Genomic DNA, 15926 nt, shown 5'->3' with positions numbered 1-15926 from the left:
ACAGAGAATGTACCCCAAAAGCCCAGCCTCACATTCTAAGAGGGGAAACAAGATGCAGATAAGCTTTGGATTAGACAGAAGGTCAACTCTGACGGAAGACTCCATTATTGGGGGATGAGGGAGGGAAGGGGGGGGACTAGAAACCTTCCTGCAGAAAGGGGAGATCTGAGCTTTTTTTTTTTTTTTTTGGTTAGGCAATTAGGGTTAAGTGACTTGCCCAGGGTCACACAGCTAGTAAGTGTCAAGTGTCCGAGGCGGATTTGAACTCAGGTCCTCCTGAATCCAGGGCCAGTGCTCTATCCACTGTACCACCTAGCTGCTCCTTGAGCTGTCTTGAAGGGAGTACAAGAGATGAGCAGTTTCCATCTTTTCTGCTCCCCACATGCTGCTGTGATGAATCTTTTGTTACAGAGCCCCTTTTCCCCTCCCCAGTTTTTCCTGATTTCTAGGAAACCCCAAACCCTGAATCTGCTCTTGGAGATTCTTGGTTCCTCTTTCCATTTCACTGGGAAACATAAAGTCCTCTCCATGGCTGGCACAGGACGACGAAAAGAAATGACAGTGTGTGCTCCGTGGAAGAAATCAACTCGAGCCAATCCATGACAAGCTATTAAAACCCTTTATTGTTATTTTTTTCCCCAACAGTTACATTTTTAGTCAAAAGGTTAAACCACAGAAACACTTTCACTTTTCTTCTTCAGAAGATGAGACAGGTCAGAGTTGGCATTGGGGACACAAGAGAGATGCACGTTAGCTTGACACGGGCGGGCCTGGGGCTTGTAGCCACTGCATCTGGAGTCTGACCCTTGAGAGGAGATTCAGTCTTGCAGAGTACACTGGGCAATAACTGGGACTGACCCCCGACTCCAAGAAGGGGACCCTGCCTGTGTGTCTGAGTTCACTTTCCACCCTATGATCGGGATGCCAGCCAACGACACTCAGTTTTTTGCATGTTATCCTTTGTAGGTGAAAATATTGCTACTGACCCGCTATCTAGGTGTTTAGCTAGAGAGGAGATGAACCTGTTCCAGGACACACATGCTCTTCCTTACTCCTGCCCCCTTTGTGACCGAGAGCACTGGCGACCTGGCCGAGCAGCCTGGCTAGGGTTAGGGGCCGGTTGGTGTATGGCTGTGAATGGGTTACATTGTCCCAAACTCACTGACCTTAAAGAGATTGGACCAGAGGTTGGTGGGGGCCTCGTTAGCACTGCTAATTGGTCACAGACAGTGGCCCGCTCTGGTGCAACCTCTCTGCACATGTTTGAGGTCATTAAACTGCTGACCCTCTGCAGCTGTATACTCATGCCTTGTTGGCTGTTGGCTGGCCCCGAGCCTTTGGGCAGGAAGGACTGTTGGCTCAGAAAACTTCATCCCCTCCCTGGGGAAAGGGCTTAGAGCTAGACCCTTTATTACCAACTTGGGATTTGTACAGGGATGGCGCTGAGGCTTCCTCTTCCCTAAGAACAGTTTCCTATGGACTTGGCATCTTTTCCTGTTTACTTGGAAGTACAGTCCTGTGTGTGCCACAGGAAGTCAGGCAGGAGAGATGGGGGTGCAGTGACCCTTCAAGGGAAGGAAGGGTGGGTGAGTGGCCATGGAGAGCTCCTGCTTCCTCTGCATTAACCTGGGGCTCCAGAGAGCCCGGGCTCAGGGCCATGTACAGGTGGGGAAGTAATGACTGTGAGCTGATGTTGGCCCTACCTGCCAGGCAGAAACCTGTGCAACTATGATTAATGGTTTTCTTTTCTACATGTGGGCTAGGCTCTTCAAAGGGGCAGTGCAGGCTGGGAGGACTGCCCCTTGGGGTCATAGGCTCTCCAGACACTCTAGTTACTGCAAGACTGTTAGGGTAAGGGTGGGGTGGTAGAAGCACACAGGAGGGGAGGGAAGGTAGACCAAAGGCACCCTTAGGACAAGTGAATTGAACCCTATCTCCTCAACTATCCCCAGGTTCCAGACCAGGGGCCAAGTAATCCTGTAGGAAGGGCCTGTGTGCTTCATGTGGGGCCTCCCGGTATTCGGCATCCTTTACTCCTAAAGCTGGAAGCAACGGAAATCTCTAAACAAGGACTGAGAAGAGCTTGAGGGACCAAAATCTCCCCTTCAAGCAAGAAGCTCCCAGGCTGCAGTAGAAACAAGGTTTGAAGGTGCAGAGAGACCTGGATTTTTTCCCAGCATCATCCTTACTCTACAGAGAGTGGCAGAGGCATGAGTGCAACACACACACACACCTTCCCACTCCTCAGCTTCTAGTGACCTCTAACACTGACTCTTACAGAGCTGAAATACAGCTTGTCCTGGGTTCTACTTTGCAGCTGTGGCCCCGCCAAGGGTCCCCTTAGATTCCCAGCTCCAGAGAGGGCAGGTGCTATTATTAATGTAAATACACTCTGAGTTGGCTTCCCCCTGGGACCAGAGATTTCAAGCAGCAGAGGTGGTACAGTTTTGTTGTTGTTATTGGGGTTTTTTTTTTGGGGGGGGGGAATCTATGCTAACTTGAGCCATGGAGGAACCATCGGGAAACCAAACATATTGACCATAAGCCAATCGAATTAAAAAATAAAATTTTAAAGCAGCAGCAGCTCTTTGTGTAATAAATATCGCAAAGCACACTTGGTTTTATATATTTTTTTCAAGTCAAATGTAACAGCCAATGCCCCAGACCCTGTTCTCTTTACTCAGAATCAAGCTGTTGAGATCAGCAGAATACCTGAAACCAATCAAAGAGAGAAGCATTTTCCTTTCATCAGCCAATCAAGAGTTGTTTCCAGTTTTAGGCAGCCAATCAAAACCTTTTCACATTCCTAAAAATGACCTAAATAAAGCACCAAGGCATAGGAGAGCTTCCTGGGAAGTTCTATGCCCAGACAGCAAGAAGGGGGATGAGGTGGTGAAAGAGGCAGAAATAAAAAGACAAGGTTTCCATTGGTCAGGATTTAAAAAATAAAAGATTTCTCCCTTTAGCCAATTGCAGAGTCCATCCCTTTGAGCCAATCCCATGTGCACCACTGGCCTCTCCCTTGAGAACACAGCCGGCTGAGCAGTGGGGCTGGGCAGGGGGGAGGGGGTTGGGGGTCTGAAGAGGGGGGAGGGGGGAAGGGCAGGGGACCCGGTGCAGTCAACCAGCTTCTCCAGCCGGCAGAGCTCTCATGGCCCTTGTTGGCTTCCAGGGGTTCCCAGGATGCTTTGTGGCTATTGCCTCCTGTCCTCTGTCTCAGACCTGGAAAACGCCATGACCACATCCTCTGCACCTGCAAAAACAGAAGCCGGGTGAGGGAGAGCACCAGCAGGTGTTGGGGCCGGGGGATGAGGAGGCCGGATGGCCGCCGTCCCCGCTGGGCTCCCGAAACAGGCCTCAGGCCCGAAGCTCCCAAGACCCAAGAGGCCTCTCGGCACCTTGCCTTCATGGGCCTTAGGGGACCCTGCACATTCTGCCTTCATTCCCAAACTTCTTCCCATCACCAGTGCAGTTGACATGTCTTCTGGAGCTAGACCCGCACTAGCAGAACCATGGCTAAGTGCTGGCAGCAGCTGGCTTCAGGAGCTTGAGGGGGGGGGTGGCTGAACCACCTCAATGCTCACTTCATTCCATCATTTACTCACTTGCCATGTCCTGACAGAGGGTAACTAACAAGGTGACCCAAGAGCAGCCGCCAACGGGCCTGTTAGAGGCGTGAGGAGGGTGGGGTGGGGAGGAGAGGAAGAGGGAGAGCTAGCATGGACACAGTGCCTACTGCTCGCCAAGGACTGTGCTGAGCTCTTTGTAAATATAACGGCACTGGATCCTCACACCCACCATGGGAAGGGGGTGCTATTATCATCCTGATTTTACAGAGGAGATGACTTGACTTGTCCAGGGACAAGTTGCTTTAGCCTTCCCTTAGCTCACTGCTCAAATCTGTCCTGTTCTAGCTTGTCTGCACATAGTTCCCCCCATCAGACTGTGAGCTTCTTGAGAACAAGTACTGTCTTTGACCTTTCTCTGTATCCCCAGCACACGGCACAGAGACTGACACATAGTAGGTGCTTAAGAAATGTCTCCTGGGGGCAGCTATGTGGTGCAGTGGATAAAAGTACCGGCCCTGGATTCAGGAGGACCTGAGTTCACACTCGACACTTACTAGCTGTGTGACCCTGGGCAAGTCACACAAAAAAAAAAAAGAAAGAAAGAAAGAAATGTCTCCTGACTGACTGAAGGCTGTGCTTAGGAAGTTTCGGGGTCTAATGGAAAGGCCAGGCTTCACTCAGCACCACTGACTGTCCCACGTTGCTTCAGCTGGAAGAGACTGGGACCAACGGCTTCAAGGACACCAGACAGAAGCTGCAAGAGAAACTAGAGATGGGAATCTGCAGAGCTTGGGCTGTGAACACAGATGTCTTTCCATCGGACAGACAAGAGGGCAGACAACCTCCATGCTCCAGCAGTTTTTGTTCTGGAGTAAAAGCCAAGTTTTGTGGCTGTGTCATAATTTGTTTGTGAAGCTCTCAATGTCAGGGGTGGTTCTAAGGAGATAATAAGAATGAGAACTGAATCTGGAGCATTTTATCGACCAAACAGAAACTCAGTTGGCTGGCCCCCGACACACAGCAGTAAGAAATGCATTCAAAATGAGCATAATCCTCTGGGATCATTATTACTAACTCTGGAAGAGTGGATATTTTTGCAGGGTTCAGATGAAGCCAACTCTTTCTTCTAAGGCTCAGAATTGATTAAACTGATAAGACACACAAAAGGCCCATCCCCTAATTGATAAGCAGTTGAAGAATATGAAGTTTACAAAAGAAGAAATTAAAATGACTCATGACCAAAATTTTTAAGTTGTCCAAATCCCTAATAAGAGAAGTGCAAATGTAAACCACTCTGAGGTGGAACTTCACCCCTGTCAGACTGGCAAAGATGGTAAAAGACAGGAACAGACTATGTTGGAGGGGTTGTGGGAAGGTAGGCATACTGATGAATGACACACGGCTGATGGAGCTGTGAATTAGTCCAACCATTCTGGACAATAATTTGGAATTGTGTGAGAACACTCCATATACTTTGTTGTTGTTTGTTTATTTTTTTGAAACTAGGTCTCCCTATTTCCCCCAGGCTGGCTCCTCTGGCTAATTAGTACAGGTCTGCCTGCTCAGCTTCTGACCTGGTCAGGTTTGCCCCCTCCATGGGCAGCCTCATTGCTCCCTGTTCTTGGGAGTTCACTATATGGGTGCCAGACTTAGTGTGGACACCTGATCTCTTTAAGCCCGATTGCAGCCCAGGGCTCCTTTGCTCACCAGCCTCAAGCTTCCTAGTAGAAGGGGTCACAGACATCGGCCACCATGGTTGGCTTTGACAAAGGGGTCCCACTACTGGTCAGAGAGCCAAAAGTAGTCAGGGGCAGAGAAAGGTGCCATAGACAGCTCCTGTTTATGGAGCAATTTAAGGTTTGCAAAGTGTTCTGTGTCTGTTATCTCACTTGATCCAAAGAACAACCCTGAGAAGCAGGTGCTATTCTTATAATGCCCATCTTACAGACAGGGAGACTGCCACGGAGAGGGGTTAAATGACAAGTCATTCAGCTAGGAAGTGTCTGAAAAAGGATTTGACCTTTTCTCCCAGGCTTCCAAACCACAGCTCAATCCCCCCCCCACCCCCCCCCCCCCCCCCCAAGATTCACAGCTGCATTTCCTCTGAATGCCGGCTGATTAACCAAGTGAAATGGCAAAAAGCTCCAAACAAAGCAGGTGCTCGTCAGCTGCCCAGACTGGGCTCTAGGAGGGTTAGAGGACAGCATTCTATATCGAGCGAGTCAAGGAGGACACAGGGACTGTGCAGGCCTCCTGAACCGATGCAGAGAAGATGACTGACAGACACACTGGCATTAGGAATGTGCACTGAGACAGCAGAATTAAGTCAAATAAAGCGTTTTCCTTCAGTGACAAGGATCCTGCCTCCAACCACCTTGTGTCTGTCCAGTCTCTCCACATGTGTCTTTGCTCTCTCTCTGCATTGGAGTTTCCCTGAGAAGATGGAATGGCAGCTCTCTGAGGGCAAGGACCATTTATTTCACTTAGACACATTACAGGTACTTCATAAATGCTTGTTTGAATACAACCACCCCAGTCGGTTCCCAAGTACTGAAGCTGGAGTGCATTTGCACTGGCTGTGTCAGGCACAGGCATATTGTTGGATGATTTGAACTCGGGGTAGGGGATGGGTTTGGACGGGGACACAGTTATCCGGAAGTGATGTGGTGTGAAAAACCAAAATGCATCAATCAACATTCAAATCAAAACAATGGAGAGAAGACACGCAGGGTGGGCAAACAGAAACTCTTGCCTATGTTTAGGTAGCTCATTCTCTCTCCAAATCTTCCCGGCTGTTCAGAGGAGCAAAGTCTGAACTAACTTGGGGCCACCAGTCAGCCGGGCTCCTTCAATATGTACAAAATCTTTTTATCTGACTTTAGGATTCGGGTCCAGACCTTCATGAAATCATTTCCTTTGTCATGTTTTCCATGCTGGGCCAGCAAAGTTGAGGGTTGGGGAGAAGGAGAGGGAGGAGGGACAAAGAGAAACAAAAATGTCCATCCACACCCACTTGTTCCCAAGTCTCTAGGAAGGCATTTTGTTCAAACTCCAGACACCTGGAGGGGAAATGAGATTCTTCCTGCAACCCCCACTGAGGGGAGAGGGGAGAAGAGAGAGGAAAGTGCCCTTTGAGCTCAAGTTGAGTCCCAAAACTGAATCTGACTGAAAGTGCCCTCAAGGGCCTTGACACTTGGCAGCCTGGACGGGACTCTTAGTGACTACCCAAACACCACCAGTCAGGCTGTCCTGAGGCCTTTCTGGCTCATTTCTATTGAGCATTCAAGAAGGAATTCTTCCTAGGAGGGGGAGGATCGGAATGGCAGTGACAGGAAAGGCGACCCAAGGGTTGCCCAGTGGACGGGTGTGGGCTGCTATGCAGCTCAACTCTTGGCATGTGAGTGGGTGCAGAAGAGGGCAAGCCCTGCCCCAAACGTGTTGTTCAGTCTCACTCCAATATGGCAGGAAGCTCCTTCCTCTGCATCTTCTTTCCAATAGCTCAATCGGCCAACGGATGAGCTTCCTTCCTAACTTTTCTGCTGTATTTGGAAAATCGGATTGGGGGTCCCAGCGCTGGGCTGGAGAAGCACTATAGGGACCCAGTAATCCAATTCTCCATTCTAGGGAAGAGAAGCCTACTGAGTCTAACATTATCATACTGGCCTGCCCCTGATTCAACATCAGAGAACCCAAGATACTGCTTAGGAAAATAGTCCTCCTGGGGGCTTCAGCATAATTCCTCTCCTTACAGAGAAACTGCTTCTGAGAAGAAAGTCATTTGACTTTTTGAAATGAGGCCTCCTTCAGAAGGGCCATCAAAGGCTCCTCTCTTTCAGGAAAGCCTGCAGTCTCTCCCTTAGGATCCCAGGAACATACTGTTCTCTCCTCGTTCTGAGGACCACACAATATCACTGCAGGCAGATTTTCCTAGCGACAGCAGAATCCAAGATTACATCATACTCTGCATGGTAGCTGAGCTGGTGACCTAACAGATGCTGAATTTGTTTCCATTTGCTTCCTTCCTATCCCACTAGATAGGGAGGGGTGGTTGGAGGGAGAAGGGAGATGTTTACTAATGAACCTCAGGGCAGTAAAGAGGAATCAGTAGCCGCAGCATTGGTAGTAAGCTTGCTCTGTTCTGCTCCTGTCTGCCTCCCTCCATCTCTCCTCAGGATTCTTCAGTTTTCCCAAAGCTCTTCACTGGGCCACAGGATCAAAAACAGCCTGGGTCCCTCCAGGGGGACGTTGGGAAGTCTGCAGTTAAGACCATGCCAGAGGATCTCTTACCTGGCTCAGTTCTGGGGCTTTTCACTGGCTCCTTCAGCACCTGATACTAGCACATGTCTGGCCATTATTTCTGACCAAATAAAACCCTGACAGGCAAGGAAGGAAGCTTTCCTTCATGGGTCTTAATAGTTGAAGAAGAAGTTTCAGCACAGTTTTCAAGAATTCACTCCTCCCTTCCACAGCCAAATGGCTTCTCCCTGTGGTGATTACAGTGAAGACGACCAGGAGTCTCTGAGAGTGGGGCTATGCCAGAGCTCTTGTCCTCGGCATCCCTTTTCTGAATCCTCCCGGGCTTTCGTTCATCACAGCTTCTCGAACAGGATCTCGTGTCTTTGGGGATTTAACAAGGGCCGGCTTTTCCCATACTGCTACCTCGATCCTTTTGTGACTAAGCCAGCTTTGGCAGCAGTCAAGTGCTCTCAGACAGGCTGGTGACTGCTCCTGCTTTCTCTGTATTCCTCTCTGGGAGGCACTGCAGATGCAGGCTCTGACGCCGAGGGAGGCTGATAGACATTTAGCTCTCTATCAGGCTGAAGAGGCCAACAGAATTTCAGGGCTGGGAATATCACTCAGCTTGCTTTCTTTTCTTCTTAGTGGCCAGAATCTGACTGCTGCCATACGTGCCTCGAGCAGTCAGTCAGCAAGCATTTATTAAGCACTTAGTGTGTGTGTGTGTGTGTGTGTGTGTCCCTGTACTGGGCCCTAGAGATAGAAAGAAAGGCACAAACATGGGCCCTGCCCTCAAGAGCTTCCATTCAAACCGGGAGAGAAAATGAAAATCATCAGGTACCGATAAGCTCTAAAAACATATAGTGAGAGGAAGGTCAATCACAAGGTTATCAATTTCAAAACTGGAGGGGGAGGCTGGTCATCTGCAGACAGGCAGAGTGTCAGGGTCCCAGTCTTACAGAGGCAGCCAATAAGGACGAATAAAGGTCAAATGATGGGAGTAAATACTCCTACCAACTTGACCATGGTCCCTTCTAGGAGGGTGGGGGTAGGCCCTGAAGGGAAGAAGTTCAAAGATCATCACTGCTCCAGCAAACACTAAATCTGCTAAGGGATGAGACCAGATAAAACTTCTTTATTGCTACTTCTCATCAACAGATCTTGTTTTGATTTGGTGACACTGGGTAAGGGACCAGAGAGCACCGTTAATGATATGCCAAGGCCCAGAGGCCTTCCCTTTGCCACCTGCCATTTCTATTCTTCTGAGTTTCAAGGGTGTGGAAGCAGCATGCCCTCCCCCTCCCCTCGTTCTACCTGAAGTCACTCCTATCTAGACCAACCCTACCCACTGAAAAGGGCACCTAGCAGGGCCGTGACACACTGTTTAAAGGTCAGTCTAAACCCCTAGGAATGCAGTCTGAGTGAGTAATGCTGAGCGAGGATGCAGAGGCATGCCCAGGACTGTTCTCCATGACAGACTGCTCTGCTTAAGAGGGATTCCTGTGAATGGAGTTTGGGGGAGAGAAGTTGTAAAATGTACTTCGGGGCAGCCAGGAAGCTGCCAGGTCTGTCTCTGTCTCTGCCTTTAAAGTCTAATTCTTTGGGGCGGGTAGTAGAGAGGAGCTGGGAAACAAGGGCTCAGAGGAATGCCGCTGTTTGTCCAGAGAGCAGTTACCATGCATAATTCATCTCAGAGGCAAGAAAGACCTTTGGAGGCTGCTCTTGTCTAGGCCTGTGTGTGGAGAATGAGGAAAGCTCATGCTCTTATGGAAGGTCTCTGGAATTACCTGCCAGCCAGTCATGGGGGACAGGGAAAGCTCAGGGGTCAGAAGCTCCATTCCAAGGCAGGCCCTCTACTTCCCTCCACAACCTGTGTTCTTGAAGTTTCAACTCAAGACCACAGAATGGGCTTCTGAAACTGCCTAGCCCAGATCTCCTCAATGTTATCACTGTGGTGAGGGAGATATAGTGGGTAGAGTGAGGAAGACCTGGGTTCAAATCCCATTTCAGACACTGACTAGCTGTGGAAGCTGAGACAATCACTTCTCTACTCTTAGACTCAATTTCCTCATCTGTAAAATGGGGGTGTGGGTGTGGAGTAGACTTACCCACCTCTAAGATCCCTTCTGGCTCTAAATCTGTGATCCTATTAATGCTATTTCCACTTTAAGGAAAAGCCAGAGCCAGTTTCATTCTGAAGAATAGTCATCCCACTGTTTTGAAATTATATTTTTGGGGGGCAGCTAGGTGGCACAGTGGATAGAGCACCGGCCCTGGATTCAGGAGGACCTGAGTTCAAATCCTGCCTCAGACACTTAACATTTACTAGCTGTGTGACCCTGGGGCAAGTCACTTAACCCCAATTGCCTCACTTTAAAAAAAATTATTTTTTGTAATGATCAGGCATTTATTTTTTCTCCCTAGCTAGTTACAATTAAGGGAATCAACTGTCCCAGTGCCCAGAGCTCTTCTCCTGGGCTAGTCTCCTTACTAATCTGTTGCTCCTATCAACCATCGCTCTCTGAGCCCGAACTGGAGGTTATTAGTCCTGTTCCCTTTCCCCTCTCCCAGCCCTGCCTCTTCCACACTCAGCATTTATGGTCAAGGGAGCTGGGGAGGGAAAAATGGCCAGCCTTCCCGAGTTCCTGGCCAGCGGGCCGAGGGGTGGACAATGGGGTCATTAACCTGTTTCCACAAAGCACGCCCCCAAGGTGGACATTTCCTACATTCCAGTAGAGGCAGATTCAGCCAGACCAGCACACAAAGCATTAGAATCCAGGAGGCTCCAAACCAGGGCCTCTAAAAGAATTCTTGAGCCTTTGACACCTCCCCCTGCACCCCACTCTTAGCACTTACTCAGCCGTCTGCTGCATAGTGTTGGGGATTGCAGGCAATAATGTGGGAGAGAATAAATGTGAACATTCTCCCCAAAGGCTGATGAAATATGCAAATGTGTGTGAGTGTACACAAAGCCCTCTCACTAGGTGGCCCCCGGGAAAATCCTAGCAGAGACCCTTTGGCCCTGTCTTGCCTGCCCTCCTGGGAGGGTTGGCCTCTTGGCTTTGCTCAGTCAGCCTTGGAGTTCATGAGTCATTGGTGCTACTGCTCTCCCCTGTTCCATGCATCTTGCTTCCAACATGCAAAGGGGCGTCCCTTAGACACAGGGCCTGGGCTCCTTAGAGACAGCCAGTTCCGGAAGGGGCTTGTCTCAGCTGTTGGTCATGCTTCCTCTCCCCATAGGTCTTCAAAGGCAGGGCTGAATGCTCATCGGTCAGGGAGGCGGCAGAAGCCATCCCTGGTGCATGCATACATTAACTCTATCCTCAAAGATATCCATCCTGGGTCGACCTTCCCAACTCTAAAATGTGTGACTCTAAGCTGAGCTCATAATGTCATAGGACTGAGAGCTGGAAAGCATCTTAGGACTTTTATCTAGTGCAATCCCTCCTTAGGAGGAGGGAAAACCAAGGCAGAGCAAGGTGAAGAACTTAGCCCAGCCCAGCTCACTTAGGGAATTATGCAGCTCAATACTTAACACAAGGAATGGGAAAGGAGCTGAGCATCTTGGCCTGGGCCCCAAGTGGTACCACCCCCCCCCAGGCAGAACCTTCCCCTTGGGGAGAGCTCTCGTGGTCAGGAAAGCTCCCCCCAAGTCCAGCCCAAAACGCCCCCCTGCCCCCCGAGACCTTGGGCCCTTCCTCCACTCACTCTCTGGGCCAAGCGGAACAAGGCTGAACCCTCATTCCCATGACAGATCTCCCAATAGTGGGAGACAGCTCCCAGGGCTGGCCCCGGTCTCCTGTCTCCAGGCTCACACAGCCTCCTCTGGAAAGAACAGAGCCTGTCAGCCAGTGTCTTTGCTAACATGGGGTTCTGAGAACTGAACCCAATGCTCTAGACAGGTCTGACTGGGGCAGAGAGGCTAGTGGCACTGTCATCTTCCTCGGCCTGACCCCCGGGCCTCTCTGAATGGAGTCCAAGACTGAAGCAGGCTTTCCTGGGGGCCAGAAACCAGCCAGCTTCAAAAACCTCCTTTATGTTTTCCACACAAAGTGCTCTCTGCCATTTCATCTGACCAAGTGGCCTCTATTTAACCCCGTGTAGGGACACTACATTCACCCTTATGAGATCCAGGCCAATGCTCCAAGCTGGAGAAATCTTTTGGAATCCTGCCTCTTTCAAGCAAATTTGCCTTTTTATCTAGGTAAGCCCCAGGGCCAAGGGCAGATCCTTGGGACCCTGCCAGAAAACCTTCGAAGCAATGAGGGATCATTAGCCAGTGCACTCGGGTCTACTCCATTAGCCCAGTTCGAAACCCCCACCTGGTCTAACTATCCTCTAAACCCATACCCTCCTCCCTCATCTACCAGGTGGGTAACCTGTTCCCTCCTCCCTTCGATGTCAGCCCGGCATGGTGAGTTCTTAATGATACATCCAGGCTCTTCATGGTCACCTCTTCTCCCAGCAGATGGGGGTGCTGAATCTGGCATCAGGAAGACCTGAGGTTCAAATGTGGCCTCAGATGCTCACTAGCTGGGTGACAAGGCCTAGTCAAGTCACTTCACCCATCTGCCTCAGTTTCCTCACCCTCCCAGGGTTGTTATTAGGACAAACTAACTAACGTCTATAAAGTGCTAGGCAACTTTCTAGTGACCCTAAAGCAATGTTATTATTGTTTTCTAGATGCTCTGCTCTTATTACCCCCTCAGTAACACATCCTAGAATTTTACCAGGAAAAGGTAAGTGTCTTTGGACCAAATGCTATGACCTGATGAGCTCTGCTAATAGCAAAGGTGACCTTTGTTGATCTGTCATTGGGGAAGTGGTAGGCAGGGGAGAACCCAACAAGGGTCCTCAAACTCACTGCTCCCCTGCACAGCCCCTCCCAGTAAGGCTGCAAGGGTCTGGCTGGAAAGCCTGGGTGGACTCAGCACATGAGCCCCGCCCTCATGGGGAGCTGGGCCCCAATCTGCTGATCCAAGCAGGCTGGTCCACCTGCGATGCTGGGAGGTTCCCCTCACTGTCTGGTCCGGGGCTGAGTCACGGGGCAGCCCGGCCCCATGACTGCCGTTTGGTGTGTGCTAAAGACAAAGGAACTCAATCCTCCAACATTCATTCTCTCTTTTCAATTAAAAAAAATATTACCACTACACCACTCGTCCAGCTCACAAGAAATGATAAGAATATCTAGCATTCACATCATGCTGGGAGGTTTGTCAAGCACTAAGTATCTCGTTTTATCTTCACAACAACCCTAGGAGGTCAATGCTAGGATCATCCCCATTTAACAGAAGAAATGGAGCAGACACCACTAAAGCAACTTGCCCTCAGCCACACAAAGAGGAAGCATCTGAGTGGAATTTGAACCTGGGTCTTCTGATTCCAGGACCAGTGGTCTGTGCAGTATGGCCGCACCTCACTGCCTAGAAACAGGAGAGTCTGAGGGATCTCAGAGTAATTATAACTGTTCCAATACTCTCTTTATGAACCAATAAAATTCTAGTCCCTTTGGGGTTTTCTCTCTCAAGGTAATCATTTCACTTAGGCCCTTCACAGACTCCAAAAACTCTAGTTATTCTTTCCAACTAACAAATTAAATACAAGAAAGACTTTGCAAAGACAGAAATCTTAGCACCAAGTTCAAGGGTCTCTCCAATTTCACAACCAGGAGGTAAAACATCTCCTCTTCTCTGCCTGGAGAATTAACATCAACAAATTTCCACCAAAAATCCATGGGGAAACTGGCCCTGCTGAATATCAGTGATAGCCTATCCCCCTAACACCCCTTGTATGCCCCCCCAGCTTAGACCAGGCAAGTGTGAGGCCAGCAGGTGCTGCCTGACTATCTTATCAACAAGGTAGGTTTATCGCTAGAGCCCCCAAGGAACTGAGCCTGGTGCCTGGGCCAGCTGGAGGACGCACAAAACACAACACGGGTCCCAATCCAGCCCCTTGTGGGGCAGCAGGAGTTACTCATATGGTCTCCTCACTCTGCTGGGCTGGGCCACGTGCCTCAGCTCAGTTGCCTCAAGGCTCTCCAGAGGCCCAGCTCTCTCCTGGAGATACTATGACACTTTGGTTGCCATGGAAACAGCAGCCACAGAGCCACCAAGGTCTCAGAAGCCAAGGGCAGGTAGCAGGCTCCAGGGCATCTGCTGTGCTCCAAGCTGACAACTACCCACAAGGACACTTGGAGGAGGAGATGGGATGTGGGAGCCATGCAGCCAGCAGGCCCTGGGGAGCATGGGAGGGGGCGGGGGTAGCAGTCATGGCCAGCTGGATTAGCTCCTGTCAGAGGCCCCTTGTCTCTGGCATCGTCTTATCTGGAGGAAGTGGATTCGAATTTCCCAAGGACAAACACAAGCGGAAGCTGAAGTAGCCCCCCAAGAGCCAAACGATCAGTGTGTGACCCATGGAAAGAACAAAGCCTGGCAGCACAAGGAAAGGGGCCTCTAGGGCCAGCTCTGTGACCTTGGACAGATCCCTTCACTGACCTTCAATCTCCTCATCTGTTGAAAATGAAAGAGAAATTGAATCAGGCCCACCTGGGGGAGAAGGGGTCTGGGAGGTCATCTCACCTGATCTCCTCCTTTCAGACCATGAGGAAAGTGACTTGTCAATGACGTGAGTTCAAATATGGCTGTGGGACCCAGGCCAGTCAACTTCTGCTCGTTTCCTCAACTATACAATGGGGATAATAATGGCACCTACTTGTCAGCATTGTTATGAGATAGTCTATGTAAACTACCTAGCACAGTGCCTGGCACACAGTAGGTGCCTACCCCCACTCCTTGTCGAGGTCACACAGCAGCAAGGCAGAGCAGGACTTGAACCCAGACCATTTAGTGAATCCAGTGTTCTTTCTGCAGTCCTATGCTCCTAAGAACACTATGAAAACAACAGATGGAAACAGAGAGGAAAGGCCTTTGGAGGGCATGAGCCCCCGTGGATGTCTGAGCAGCCGCTTCTGTCAAGGTGTCCAAGAGTGGAACAGACCGCCTCTGGAGCTCACCTATCCAGGAACATTACTCAGCCCCTGCCATGAGCCAGCATGCAGGACTGAGCAGATGAAAACAAAGCAAACAAAACTCCCTGCTCTCGAGGCACCTGCGATCCGTTTCTATGAATGGTGACTCTGCTTCTGACAGCCCCAGCTTCACACTGAGCTTCCGGGACTCCCAGGCCCCTGGCAGCTGCACTGAGGCCCCGGGGCTGGCACCAGCCCCCCCCCCCCCGCCTTTCCCCAGGGCATGCATCTATTGTCTCTGAGTAGAGGCTGCCTCTCTCTGTCCTGCACAGGTGCAGAAATGTGGCCTCAGGCCCCCTTTCTACCCCAGGCAAGAGGCCATGGGCAAGGGAGAAGAATGTAAGAAGAAGGACCCAGGTGGGGCACTAGGAACTCACTTGCAACCCCGCCACTGCCCTTTCCACACCCTCAGCAGAGAATGGAGACCCTCAGTGAGGGGAAACTGCTCCCTCTCCATGCCAGTTGGGATGACACTGTGGCTAAGTTGTCTTGCCTTCCATCCAAATCTCAATGTGACCATTGGAACCTCCCCCCCCCCCCCCCCCCCCCCCCCGCCCTGCCCCCGCTTCTCCCAGCTCTGCCCTCTGGGGCCAAGTGAAGCAGGTGGCAGTTTATCCCTCCAACTAGAGCGCTTGGAAGATGACGATCAGGCTTCCTCTAAGCTCAGGCTCTCTGTAGTCCCCACAAGGCTCTTCAGTCCTTCCTGACCACAGAACAAATCCCTCATTCTGTGACTCTGGTTAAACCTTCATCTCTGTGTTAGGCTGTTAAGCATCTTGCTCTGCGCTAACTGTCCCTGTGATGAGGCAGAACACGCTCCTATGCTCTGCTGGCTAACAGTCCTCATCCTGGAACAAGTCTCTGCCCAACGTCCTGTCTCATGGCTTGGGAATGGTTTTCTTCCCTAATGGGTAACAAGAATCATTTTGGGAAGGATAGCACAGTGCAAGGGGGTTGGAAGGTGTGGAATTCTGACTGACCTGTTCTTCCAAGGAGCCCTGTGATGTCTTTGAGCCTCAGTTTCCTGATCTGTAAAATGAAGACAGGACTTCTTTTCCCTGCCTGGCTTCAGTACTAAGTGTTGGGAAAGAGCT

General features: G+C 50.4%; 1 protein-coding gene across 2 annotated transcripts in view; it reads right to left on the bottom strand.

The window, feature by feature from the left end:
- Positions 1 to 600: 600 nt before the first annotated feature.
- CTNNBIP1 (catenin beta interacting protein 1) overlaps positions 601 to 15926 on the bottom strand; it is a 58715-nt gene continuing 43389 nt past the window's right edge. For both annotated transcript variants that reach the window (XM_043995147.1, XM_043995146.1), the window contains one exon: positions 601 to 3253. In XM_043995147.1, coding sequence (XP_043851082.1) covers positions 3195 to 3253 — 59 coding nt within the window. In that variant the 3' untranslated portion in view covers positions 601 to 3194. The remainder of the gene's footprint in view (positions 3254 to 15926) is intronic.

Source organism: Dromiciops gliroides, chromosome 3, assembly GCF_019393635.1.
Source record: "Dromiciops gliroides isolate mDroGli1 chromosome 3, mDroGli1.pri, whole genome shotgun sequence".
In the NCBI taxonomy this organism is placed as follows: domain Eukaryota; kingdom Metazoa; phylum Chordata; class Mammalia; order Microbiotheria; family Microbiotheriidae; genus Dromiciops; species Dromiciops gliroides.
Note: the sequence above shows the minus strand (reverse complement) of the source record. Positions and strands in the feature narration are given on the sequence as shown.